Below are 12812 nucleotides of genomic sequence, written 5' to 3'. Positions count from 1 at the left end.
GGGAGCTGAGCCCACTCCATAAGAGTCAGTGACAGCTGACAACCGTGTGAAGCAATCACCATCGGAGCAGACTCCAATCATGGCAGTTAACCATATAAATGCCACTGCTAATTTGGACAGAACAGCGAGTCAGTGGTTAGCCAGGTTGCGTTGCAGCGCTGGGTTCAAATCTGCCAAGGTTGACATCTGCATGGAGTTTATGTGGATTTCCTCCGGGTACTTCGGTTTTCTCCCACACTCCAAAAACATACTAAATGGGTGACCTTAGACTGTGAGGCCCATTACTTGCCATCTCGGTCTTCATCGTGAACATTAATGTACAGGTACTCCAGTCCTCTTCCTTTCTTGTACTCCTCAATTCCCTGAAGTTTTTTTATCAAGCTCGTCTTCCCTGCTCCATCCTCTCCTATAAGAGGCAAAAGTTGGTTAACCCCTCGGCTACCAAAACCGGAAAAGTGTCATTATTCCAAAGCTGCATACATCTTCACTCACCAAGCACTAGCACGTTCTTCCCGGATGGCAACTTGGAGCGCGAGCGAGTGGAGACTTCACTTAGGATGGATGACCTGTGGAAATACAGACATGGGAAATTGAATATGGCAATCAGAACACAGTGGATACATAAAACCAACAACTTCACTGAGGGAAGCATCAAGGATATCTGTCGGAGCCTGATGGAAAATAAAAGGCCTGAACTTCTCGGTGGAACTTCCACTCAAGTTTATGTAGGCAAACAGGCATCAGTGTACCTGAGGAGTTCACATATGTTTGACGTTACAACATCCTAGAATACTATAGGTCGTGCAATCTGTTCCCCAATACAAAAAAAGAGTCCCACCAGACAGCTGCACTTTTTAGACCAAACCATTAAGTAAGATGGAAAAATTCTTCTATACAATAAGCATCTTTAGAGATCATCTTGATGTCACATGTAAACGATTATGCAAATAAGGGAGATGGAATAATACCTCTGCAGCGCCACCTATTGGAAGGCAGTATTCCTGCAAGTCTATGTTCGACTCTTTATACAAGCCTTGTAACAATGACTGGGAATTGAAAGCCAAGCCAGAGGAATGCTGCCTTCCAATAGGTGGCGCTGCAGAAGTATTGTTCCATCTCCCTTATTTGCATATTACCCAGAGGAGCATGAATGGCCTTATAAGTCTCCTCACTCTGCTTCTAGGTACTCCCCTAAGCAGAAAAGATAGTGTTCCTGACCCGTGTAAACGATTTACATGGACACAAAGTGACAACTGTCAAATGTTTACTAACATCAGTATGAATGTTGCAGGAAGACATTTAGGCCCCCTGTTTACGGGCGATGCGAAGTCCCGCGGCAGATCTGCACCAGGGGAGCCGCCGATTAGCCCTATCTGATAGATAGGCTGGCCGTGGAGAATCAGGGCAATTCGCAGCATGCTGGAATTGCCTGCCGTGAGCAGAGAATCGCAATGATTCTCCGCTCGTGGACAGGTGCCGGCGCTTTCCATAGCAATTCTATGGGAAGCATCGGCCGGCGTGATTCGCCTGTGGACAGGCACCCTAAAAGGGGTTTTCTGACTCCTAAGCAGTGGCATAGCTATAGGGCAGTGGTGGCGAACCTATGGCACGCGTGCCAGAGGCGGCACGCAGAGCCTTCCCTGCTGGCACGCGCCACATCGGCCGCTCACCACTTGTGAATACCAGCAGGGGCCGCGGCTCCCCTGCCGGCATTCACAAACGGCACTGCTAGCCGCGCTGATCCCGGCACACACTGACTTCAGTCTGCAGCTGGAATCCCCCTCCCCCCTGCCCCGACGTCTCCTACTACTTGGTTCCGCCGGGAGGGGGGGAGGCTTCCAGCAGCGTATGTGTCAGAGTGTGTGCCGGGAGCATATTAACACTTTCTTCCCCACTTCTGCAGCAATCAGCAATTCCCAGCAACCTGATTGGTTGCTTGGTTTGGCTGATTCACCAAACAACCAATCAGGTTGCTGGGAATTACCTATTGAGGCAGAAGTGGGGAAGAAAAAGTTAATATGCATGCCGGGACCATCGCTGACCAGAAGAGGAGCTGAGCTTACAGGAGGAGGGGGAGGAGGAGGAGGAGGTAAGTATGTGGGTCTCGGGAGGGGCACTGTGGGGTGTCACTAATGCACGGGGGGGGGGCGCTGGGAGGGTGTCCCTAATGCACTGGGGGGGCCGCTGGGAGGGTGTCCCTAATGCACTGGGGGGCCGCTGGGAGGGTGTCCCTAATGCACTGGGGGGCCGCTGGGAGGATGTCCCTAATGAACTGGGGGGCCGCTGGGAGGGTGTCCCTAATGCACTGGGGGGCCGCTGGGAGGGTGTCCCTAATGCACTGGGGGGCCGCTGGGAGGATGTCCCTAATGAACTGGGGGGCCGCTGGGAGGGTGTCCCTAATGCACTGGGGGGCCGCTGGGAGGGTGTCCCTAATGTACTGGGGGGCCGCTGGGGGGGGGTGTCACTACTGCACTGGGGGGCGTCTCTAATGCACTGGGGGGGCCGCTGGGGGGTGTCCCTAATACACTGGGGGCCACTGGGGGGTGTCCCTAATGCACTGGTGGCCGCTGGGGGGGGGGTCACTATTATCGCTGTGGGGTGGGGGACACAATTACCCCTAGGGCCGCTGTGGGGTGGGGGTCACTATCACCGCTGGAGCCGCTGTGGGGTGGGGGTCACTATCACCGCTGGGGCTGCTGTGATGTGGGGGTCACTATTATTGCTGCAGCGTGGGGGTCACTATTACTGCTGGGTGGGGGTCACTATTACTGCTGGGTGGGGGTCACTATTACTGCTGAGTGGGGGTCACTATTATCGCTGGGGGTGCTGGGGGGTGTCACTATTACCGCTGGGGGTCACTATTACCGCTAAGGCTGCTGTGTGGTGGGGGGTCACTATTACCGCTAAGGGCTGCTGTGCGGTGGGGGTCACTATTACCGCTGGGGCTGCTGGGGGGTGTCACTATTACCGCTGGGGCTGCTGTGTGGTGGGGAATGTTTACATGTGGCGGACATGGGCAGGGCTGCTTCAAAATAGACAGCGTGCAGATTTTGACTACTTTTTGGATGCGGAAATGCTGCAGAATTTTCCACAGAAATTTCCCCTGAGGACATTCTGCAGTATTTCCGCATCCAAAAAGCAGTCAAAATCTGCACGCTGTCTATTTTGAAGCGGCCCTGTCCTTTTTAGAACGACGGAGGTAAAATCATACGTCGTGATAAGCCCCGCCCCCTGACGTATTGGCACTTTGCGATAAATAAGTGGGTCTTAGGTTGCAGTTTGGGCACTCGGTCTCTAAAAGGTTCGCCATCACTGCTATAGGGGTTGCATCAGTCCCAGCGGTGACCGGGCCCTCAAACCCCTCTCACTCCACTAAAGTCCGCTGTAATCAATTGCATCTCTCACATAATGAGCCGAGTGCCATCATGCGAAAGGATGATTAAAGTGAAACACGCTGATACTCGGCACACTATGCGAGATGGAGGCAAACTAATTACAATTGTATTCGGGGCCACAGAGGAGAGATATCATAGAATATAATGGCACTATTACAGAGTGTGTGAAGGCACACTGGTATTATTACTGTGTGGGGCACAAAAGGGTTGCACATTACTGTGTAGGGGGTAGTGAGAGGGAGCTTGGGTCAGCAGGATAGCTGTGCAGAGACGAGTCTATGGTGGAAGAAATTGTCATGGTGGTCTGAGTCTGGGTGAAAAAAAGGAAAGATGATGACTGATCAAATGAGACATAATCTGTGATCACTGGAGGTAACTGCACTGTAAACACTATTACTGTTTAGAGCTGGTATCTATTATATGGTGACTGCATTAGAGGTATACTAGAGCTGTGCCACTGTGTCTAAGCCTCCAGTGATATAAAAGTTGCATTATAGTTATACAATCTCCAATGAATACATTTATCGTTTTTAACATTTTTTTGTGTCGAGATGAGTGGGGCATTTTAAGAATATTGCTGAAAAATAAATGCATATAGCTATATATATATATATATATATATATATATATATATATATATATATATATATATAAATAAATATAATGCTAGTTATACCGAATCTTCCCTTTCCACATTTCTCCCCGGCCAAAAAAATAAACCCTCGCACACAACACTATTTGTCACCCTGCCCAGCTTCCCCTGCACATTCCATGTGACAGGCTGCCTTTACCAAAGGATAGGTCAATAATATGCTAATCCCTGAAAGCGACTTTAAAAAGTGAAAACATTACCAAACTCCAGACAACTCCTGTAAGACAGAAAATCATCTGCACGACAAACAGCAGCCTTCTAAGAGGGGATGTGTATGTCTGAAATTGTATATGCTGGTTATGCTGAGGCAGCAGAAAGCAGATAATTATCTACAGTATACAAGGTCACTCATCAGGAAGCAAAGTGGCAGCGTGTGCATATCTGGATACTGTTCAGTAATGCCAAGATCAGGTACAAACTCAGCAAAATGTTTTCACACTTTATAAATATAGGATATAAAGCATTTTGCCAAAATGCAATGAAAAGTTCTGCAACATTATAGTAGACTCTGGGGATCTCTGCTTGCTGCCCTCAAACATTAGAACTATTTGTCACTGAAAGTGCCTGAAACTAAAATATAACCTTTATTAATATTAATGATAAAAAACCATTACTGCTAAGGCAGGATGGTTCCGACCCAAACGGACACAAAATGACAGACAACCATACAAAACAACCACAAAATTAATTGCCTATGGGGTTAGCGCAATTTGCTTAAGTAATTAGAATGACTCAAATACAGAATTTTAATATATTATTTAAATTGATAATGATAAGAGGGGCTACCAGATAAGATGGTGACCGTAGCGGGCCGTTATCAGGTATACAAGGGACCAGAAAGTGGTAGCGCCTACTGAGATAACTCCATGTTGTTATGCATTAATAAGAACATGCCTATTGATGGAAAGTGCTCCTGTACAGTGCTCCTATAAGCGAGTGTACTAGTATAATATTTGTCTAGTGTGGATGATCTAATTGTCATTATCCACCACTTAGGGTTTTATGAGTGACGCTCTCTAGTTGTTTTGGAACAGTGTCTTTCCATCAATAGGCATGTTCTTATTAATGCATAACAACATGGAGTTATCTCAGTAGGCGCTACCACTTTCTGGTCCCTTGTATACCTGATAACGGCCCGCTACGGACACCATCTTATCTGGTAGCCCCTCTTATCATTATCAATTTAAATAATATATTAAAATTCTGTATTTGAGTCATTCTAATTACTTAAGCAAATTGCGCTAACCCCATAGGCAATTAATTTTGTGGTTGTTTTGTATGGTTGTCTGTCATTTTGTGTCCGTTTGGGTCGGAACCATCCTGCCTTAGCAGTATTGGTTTTTTATCATTAATATTAATAAAGGTTATATTTTAGTTTCAGGCACTTTCAGTGACAAATAGTTTAAATTGCTCGAAGAGCCTTGGTTGTCACAGTGATTATTACCTCAAACATTAGAACATGCAGGAGCTGAAGAGCAGACCTAATCTCTCACCAAAGGGGCATCCCGGGGCTTAGAAAGAGTTAACGATTGTGTCCACCAGGTCACCAATAGACGGTTGGGACGGACCGGCTGCTCCCATCTACACTTTTCAGTGTATTCACGATGCTGCTATCGCTATGGCCAAAGGAAGAAGCAGAAAGCGTTGACAATGGGGCAGCAGCTCGCCTCGACTTCAATGGCAGCTGAATGGGATCTTTTAGGCCTCCTGCAGAAGGGCGGAAATTCCGCTCGTGGAAGCTGCCATAGGATAATGTTAGCAAACGCAATCCTACGCAGACGGCCGCGATTTGTCTGTGCGAAATCACGCGCAGAAAACAAATCGCGGCATGCTCTATTTCTGTGCGGGGCTCACAGAGGCCCGCACAGAAATCCCACTCCCCGGCCGCCGTCTCCAGTCTGCGCATGCGCCGGCACATAGATCAGCCGGAGCCACAGAAGCAGGTGAGTACGTGCTGGTCCTTGCAGGGGCGTGGGTCGTGCCCCGTTGCGAGAATTCTCGCGGCAGGATCCGACCCGGCCGTCTGCAGGCGGCCTTACCGTGGGAGTTCTGCGCCGTGATTTAAATTGAGGCGCTTTTAGCAGCGCCGCAGCAACGCCTGTGTGAGGGAGGCCTCAGGGACCTTCACATGGGACAGAGTTGTCTGCAGCCGAGATGCAGATTGTGTCAATTCGTGTGGATTCTGTAGCTTTTAGCTGCGGAGTGCGTTCTGTGGAAAGTGTTGCGGAACGCCTTGCTTGTTTTTTCACGCAGACACTAATTGTAGAATTACATCTCCTGCTCATTAGAAATCTGGAACAATTCCACAAGATGCCGTAAAGAATCAGTGCGCAATTATTTACCCCAAGTCACATAAAAACAGACAACTTAAGAAGCTCATTCATCTAACAACTAATGCTGCACATTTATCTCATCGCTTTAGTCTGTGGTTATTGCACGCCTTAACTATCAGCACCTTGGAGAGAAGTTGGTCATACACCATCATTCAAAAGTAATTGGACACCTAAGTAAGAATCTATAGTAGTATTTATTCCCATATGTTAATACTTAGTGGGGCTCCTTTGGCCCTAATGGCATCAGACACTCTGCAGTATACTTTCTACTAACATCCGATACACTTCAGCTGATATTTCCCTCCATTCATCCTGCAAACATCTGGCAAGTTCTCTCACAGATGACAATGTTCATATTTCCTAAAATGACATTCCAGTTCGTCCCAAAGACATTCAGTAGGTTCAAGCCGGGACTCTGTGCAGCCAGTCCAATCATGGAGCATCCATACCCTCAAACCAACCTAAAACAGTGTTGGATGTGTGATGAGGCACGTTGTCTTGTTGGAAGTATGGCCGACCATTCCCAGAGTATTGCCACATTGTCGGCAGCACATTATTGTCTAGAAGGTCAGAGTACACACCTCTGTGTTTATGGTTCTTGTCACTACAACCAACGGACCAAGACCATGCCATGTAAAACATCCCCAGACCATTACGGAACCTCCGCCAAACTTATCTGTTGGTACAACACACTGAGGCAAAAGGTGTTCTCCACACCCAGGTATGCCCATCTGATGTGAAGATGGAGTAGTGTGATTGATCACTCCATGGAACGTTCTTCCATTACTCAACTGTCCAACAGCAACGCACCTTGTACCACAGTAAATGGACCAATGCATCTTTTTTGAGAGAACTAACCAGACGTTTGCAGGATGAATGGAGGGAAATACCAGCTGAGGTGTATCAGATGTTAGTGGAAAGTGTGCCACGGAGAGTATCTGATGCCATTAGGGCCAAAGAAGCCCCACTAAGTAGTAACATATGAAAATAAATACTACTCTTGATTCTTCCTCAGATGTCCAGTTACTCTTGGTAGGACAGTGAATGTGGAAAGAATTAAATGTGGGATGAATAATCCAGATTTTAAATCGCAAATATTTGTCACAATTGCTTTAATTTTTTTGCCGGGGATCTCACTAGGGCGTGCCATCACTCGGGCCCCATCTAAAGGGGGTATTTGAACTCCGAATTACGGGAGTATTTTTCACAAGTGTAATTTAGAGAGCTGAAACCTATCATTCCACAATGGGGTATTCAGACATGCATCATTTATTTTTACACACATGTGGGGGAAAAAAACAGACCACCACGTCCTATTTTGGTCTGTATTATGGACCGAAATAGCCCATTAAAGGGATTTTGCCATAACAACAAATTATTCCCTGTCCACAGGATAGAGGATAACTTGCTGATAGCGGAGGTCTCACCGCTGAGATCCTTGACAATCTGCAGAATGTGACTACCATGGGGGGTGGGAGTTGCTTCCTCCCCAGCAGTGACATCACTCTGACCGAGCATGTGTTGTTAGCGCGCCATTCAGTGACGTCCCTTCTGGGGAGGAAGCAACCCCCCATCCCCAGACATCACACACACAGCTCTATTCCATCCAACGCTACTTCCCCGTAGTGATGCAAGGCTTCGCTACATCCATCCTGATCTCCAGACATCACACACAGCTCAGCTACATCCATTGTCATCCCCAGACATCACACACACAGCTCTATTCCATCCATCCTCATCTGCAGACATCACACACACAGCTCCGCTATATCCATCTTGATCCCCAGAGATCACACACAGTTCTCCTACATCAATCCTGATCTCCAGACATCATACACACAGCTCCGCTACATCCATCTTGATCCCAAGAGATCACACACATAGTTCTCCTACATCCATCCTGATCTCCAGACATCACACACATAGCTCCACTCACTCACTCCATCCATCCATCTATTTATCCATTGTGACCCCCAGAGCTCCACTCCATCCATCCTGACCCCGACAGTGACAGGAGAATGGGAGTTTCAGTAGTGAGACCCCCACCGATCAGCGAGTTATCCCCTGTCCTGTGGATAGGGAATAATGTTAGTTATTCTGGTTAGACCCCTTTAAAGTCAATGGGATCTGGTAACTACATGGTGGATATGCAGCATATTTACACATGAGATCGTTTTGCTTTTTTGTGTGTATGAAGAATGCAACGAACACGTGCGCAAAACAACCCCATAATAGGCCGGGAATACGCACAGTTTTGGTCCTTGAAAGCGCTACGTGTTTCATTGGCCGCCATGTGAATGAGCCCTTCCTGTGTGCTGCAGATACACGGATCCTATAATGTGTCCCCCCCCCGGACACCCGCCTGCCCCATGGGCTACAGTGCTCTGTACAGTGGGGGTCCAGGACTATTGGGGGTCCCACCCACACCGACCAGAAGGTTATGTAGTATCACTAGAAGTGCCATAAGTTGTAAGGCCTCTCCTGCCCCTGCTCATAGGGGCCGAGCAATGAAAATGCCGGATGGCAATACACAAGACCTGGCAGTTTACATCAAAGGGGTTGTGCAGTTAAAGGGACGCTGTCACCACAGAACAGCACCCCAACTTTATGGTTCAGCTCCGCGGCGACGGTTGTGGCTTTAACTTTAGAAAATTAGATCCAAATGGTTTAAAACAAACGTTCCTTCCTCATTCGCAGCCCTGGCGATCCACTGCTGCAGCCCCGCGGTAGTCAGGTGACCACTACCTGCCAATCAGAGGCTGCAGTGTCACCAGCACTTACATCCTCGGCACCAGAAGTGCGGAACAGTGACGCTGCGGCTTCCGATTGGCAGGCAGTGGTCACCTGACTACACACAACGAGAAGATAGCGGGGTGGCAGCAGTGGATCGCCGAGGCTCAGGACGGAGAGGTAGCCTTCATCTTATTGTTTAAGACCTTTTCCATCTGCGGCCGCTCTCATACCGGCGTTTTATTATGCGTTTAACGCTGAGTTTCCAAGGCATTACTGACCACTGTCCATCACTGCCGCCGATGTCACCGAGGCGTCTCAGGAAGCGCGGGCTGGTCTATGGTCATGGTTTGCCCATTTAAATGGACGGGGTGCGGCGTTAGCGCTGCTGAAAACGAGGTAGAATGTGGTTACTGCGTTTTTTACGCTTTCAAATGCGTTTTATTTCCGTTCTGGAATTCTCCGCTTCGTTGGCTGCGGTTATAACGGGGCTGAAGATGCTCCGGCCTCCTCACACGGGGGGCGCTGGAAGCACCGCCATTAAAGTAGTTTTTGGCCGCAGGACCTGCTTCTAGCGCTCATCATCGCCTCGGATAGCGTTTTGCGCTGCACTGAAAAAAAGGAGCCCGCGCAGACGTGACCGGCCTCATGTCTAACCGGTCGGGTTTTATCCCGAGGATAAAGGGGTTTTTTTTAGCCGCTGGACCCATTTAAATACGAAAACAGATAACCCGTCCCTCTCCGCGGACCCCCACGGTCGCTCGCACTGCCCCGGCTTCCGGGTAGACGGTCTGGCAAAAGAACGTGACAGCTGGGACCAATCAGAGGCCGCGGCGGCACGTCCCCAAGCGCTTGGCATCATGGCGGCCGGGATATGAGCGCCAACGGCAATGCTGTGACCTCCGAGCCGTCTGCCCGCTACAATGTAACTGTCTCCGCTCTGAGGAAAGGGCAGTTTTATCCCTTAGATAAATCCCCTTTAAGGCGGTCTCCTTAACCCCTCATACCCCCGGCTGACAGGGCACTAATCACAGCACCAGCACTGGACGTGGCACCCACAGGTTCTCTTATCTCTGCCACCACCTCCAAGCACAGGAAATGAGCGTCTAATAAACCCCAGCCATGACTTCCAGCCTCCCCTCACACCCAAACACTGCAGGCCGCACCCGCCACCACCATAAGCCGCTGCGCATGCGCAGCCACCTCAGCCGTCAGGTACAGTGCGCCTCTGCCCTCCCAGGTGGCCTGGCCCCGCCCACTCCCACAGGTAGGGCGCCGGGTCCTTGTACCCGCCCGCTCACTCCCTCGGCAGTGATACATGGCAAGCCAGCAGCAGCCGCCGCCTCGTGCGTCTAGCCACGCCCACTCTCGTAACCAGCAAGCCAGTGTGCAGCACAGAAGGGGTTAACGAGACAGCAGCCCTCCCTCCCTGCTGTATGTCACAGGCTCCTTCTAACGGTCCGGCCTCAGCCTAATGAATGAGTAGTGGCCTCCGCCGCACGACACTGACCAGAGGTTCTGTCCATCCTCGTCCTCGCCGGCCGCCGCCCCGTTCTGGCTGTTCCCATAGCCAGCATTGAAGCTGGAGGATGGAGATGAATAAGAGCCGGCTCTGACCGCTGCCATCCTGGGACTACTGACAGCGCTCAGTACGGTTGTTAGGACCACTCGTCTCAGGGACACCCCCCTCTCTTGGTTTTGGTCCCGGCCACCCTTCCGCTTGACAGACAAGGCGCGGTCCTTGGGAAGAAGAAACAGGAGCCGTGGAGAGGGGGGGAAGCAGGAGGACGGCGGGAGACAGGAGGAGGGGCGGAGTCAGGCACTAGGCATGGCGGAGGTGACGTCACGGTGGTAAATTAGCCCCGCCCACCCGATGTGACGGCGGTACCTGCTGAATCACTGGCCATATACCGCCTGCCGTCCTGCTGGATAGAGGCGGGCAGGCAGTTGCGTGTAGTCCGCTGCCACACAGGACGGTTGGCATTTACATAATCGATTAATCGCGTGAAAATGAGGAATAATCGTTCAGTAGACACGTGACCAACGATTGGTGGATGAATCGTTACCGGGATAACGGGACATAAACTTTCATCCTGTGGATGGCATGGGCTCAGAAGTGAACCTGTGCCATACCGCTGCGGAAGCCGATTGCGAATGTCGCAGCCAGCCTCCCGCTACAACAGCGGGGATCGATGACGACACCGATCCCTGCTTTTAACTCCTTACCTGCCACAATCAATGTACATCATGGCATTTAAAGGGTTCACAGAGAAGTGTGCCGATGATGGGACGTCATCAGCCAATGGGTTGCCATAGCAACCATAACACTGGTGTCCTGACCTGCCATGGCCTGTGATCGCTGTTGTGAGCGATGAATTCACTGCAGCACAGAAGTACTGCGATGCATTATCATAGCGATCAGAGCTTTTATGGTTCAAGTCCACTACAGGGACATAAAAAAATGTAAAACATAAATAAAAATAGTGTAAAAACAAAAAAAAAACCTTTTTGCTCACTTTCCTCTGTTTGTATTTAAAAAAAACATATTTGATACATAATATCTGTAAATTTATCTGTGATTTGGTTAAAAAAAACCGCAGCATGTCCTATCAAATGGGGCCGGTGGTGGCATCGCATCACGTGCTAGGTGCACATGCATGCAATGGTTTCCCTATGATCCCCCGCTGCAGCTGATCGCTACGGCGCATGCGCACTGGTCACGCACACGGATGCTGGGCGGGGGGGGGGGGGGGGGACACAAACGCCATCACATCTCCAGGCTCAGGTGAATCCAACTACCAATGATAGCGGGTAGACACCAACAAGCTTTACTGTGATTTGCTAAGTGATTGTTTATTATGTGTATATAAGTATCTACATGTTTGTAATCTCTTCATACTTGAAAAAGACTCTCAGTCGGTATGTTTTATCGTTTGGAGGAATAAAGGAAATCCTTTTTTAAACTGCACCTTGGATGCTGTCACGCTCCTCTTTATATTCAATGCTACTTCCCCATAGTGATGCAAGGCTCCACTACATCCATCCTGATCCCCAGACATCACACACACACCTCCACTACATCCATCCTGATCCCCAGACATCACACATAGCTCAGCTACATCCATCCTCATCCCCAGACATCACACACACAGCTCTATTCCATCCATCCTGATCCCTACACATCATACACATAGTTCTACTCCATCCATCCTGATCCTCAGACATCACACACACAGCTCCGCTACATCCATCTTGATCCCCAGAGATCACACACATAGTTCTCCTACATCCATCTTGATCCCCAGACATCACACACACAGCTCCACTCACTCACTCCATCTATCCATTGTGACCCCCACAGCTCCACTCCATCCATTCTGACCCCCACAGCTCCAACACACACACACCAAGCACAGCAGAGTCCTACATTTAGTGAGCCCCCCACCCGTGGTCATGTGATCCCTGACTCCTCCCACACAGGGTATCTCATGATCACCACAGCTCCTGGAAGCTGCTGACTCTGCAGGTCTGTCTATCCCCTTATGTCAGGACTGCAGGGGGAGGATTAACCTGCGCTAGGGGGCAGTACAGGCTTTGTGAGGGGCTTCTGGCAGACTGGGCTGTACGGGGAAGCTCCACTGCAACCAATCAGCCGCACCCAGCTTGCTACGCCACTGTGTCTAAGAGCTTGTTTTTTGCGGG

At 49.6% G+C, this 12812-nt stretch overlaps 1 protein-coding gene across 1 annotated transcript in view; it reads right to left on the bottom strand.

Moving 5' to 3' along the window:
- DYNC1LI1 (dynein cytoplasmic 1 light intermediate chain 1) overlaps positions 1-10911 on the bottom strand; it is a 29703-nt gene extending 18792 nt beyond the window's left edge. Inside the window, exons 1-3 of the mRNA XM_066585631.1 lie at positions 10621-10911; positions 493-566; positions 290-406 (exon numbers count right to left, since the gene is read on the bottom strand). Of these exons, the coding sequence (XP_066441728.1) occupies positions 290-406; positions 493-566; positions 10621-10736 (307 nt within the window). The 5' untranslated portion in view covers positions 10737-10911. The remainder of the gene's footprint in view (positions 1-289; positions 407-492; positions 567-10620) is intronic.
- Positions 10912-12812: the final 1901 nt, after the last annotated feature.

This window comes from Eleutherodactylus coqui, chromosome 12 (assembly GCF_035609145.1).
Source record: "Eleutherodactylus coqui strain aEleCoq1 chromosome 12, aEleCoq1.hap1, whole genome shotgun sequence".
NCBI classification, from domain to species: domain Eukaryota; kingdom Metazoa; phylum Chordata; class Amphibia; order Anura; family Eleutherodactylidae; genus Eleutherodactylus; species Eleutherodactylus coqui.
The sequence above is the reverse complement of the archived record's forward strand: the minus strand, read 5'-3'. Positions and strand labels throughout refer to the sequence as shown.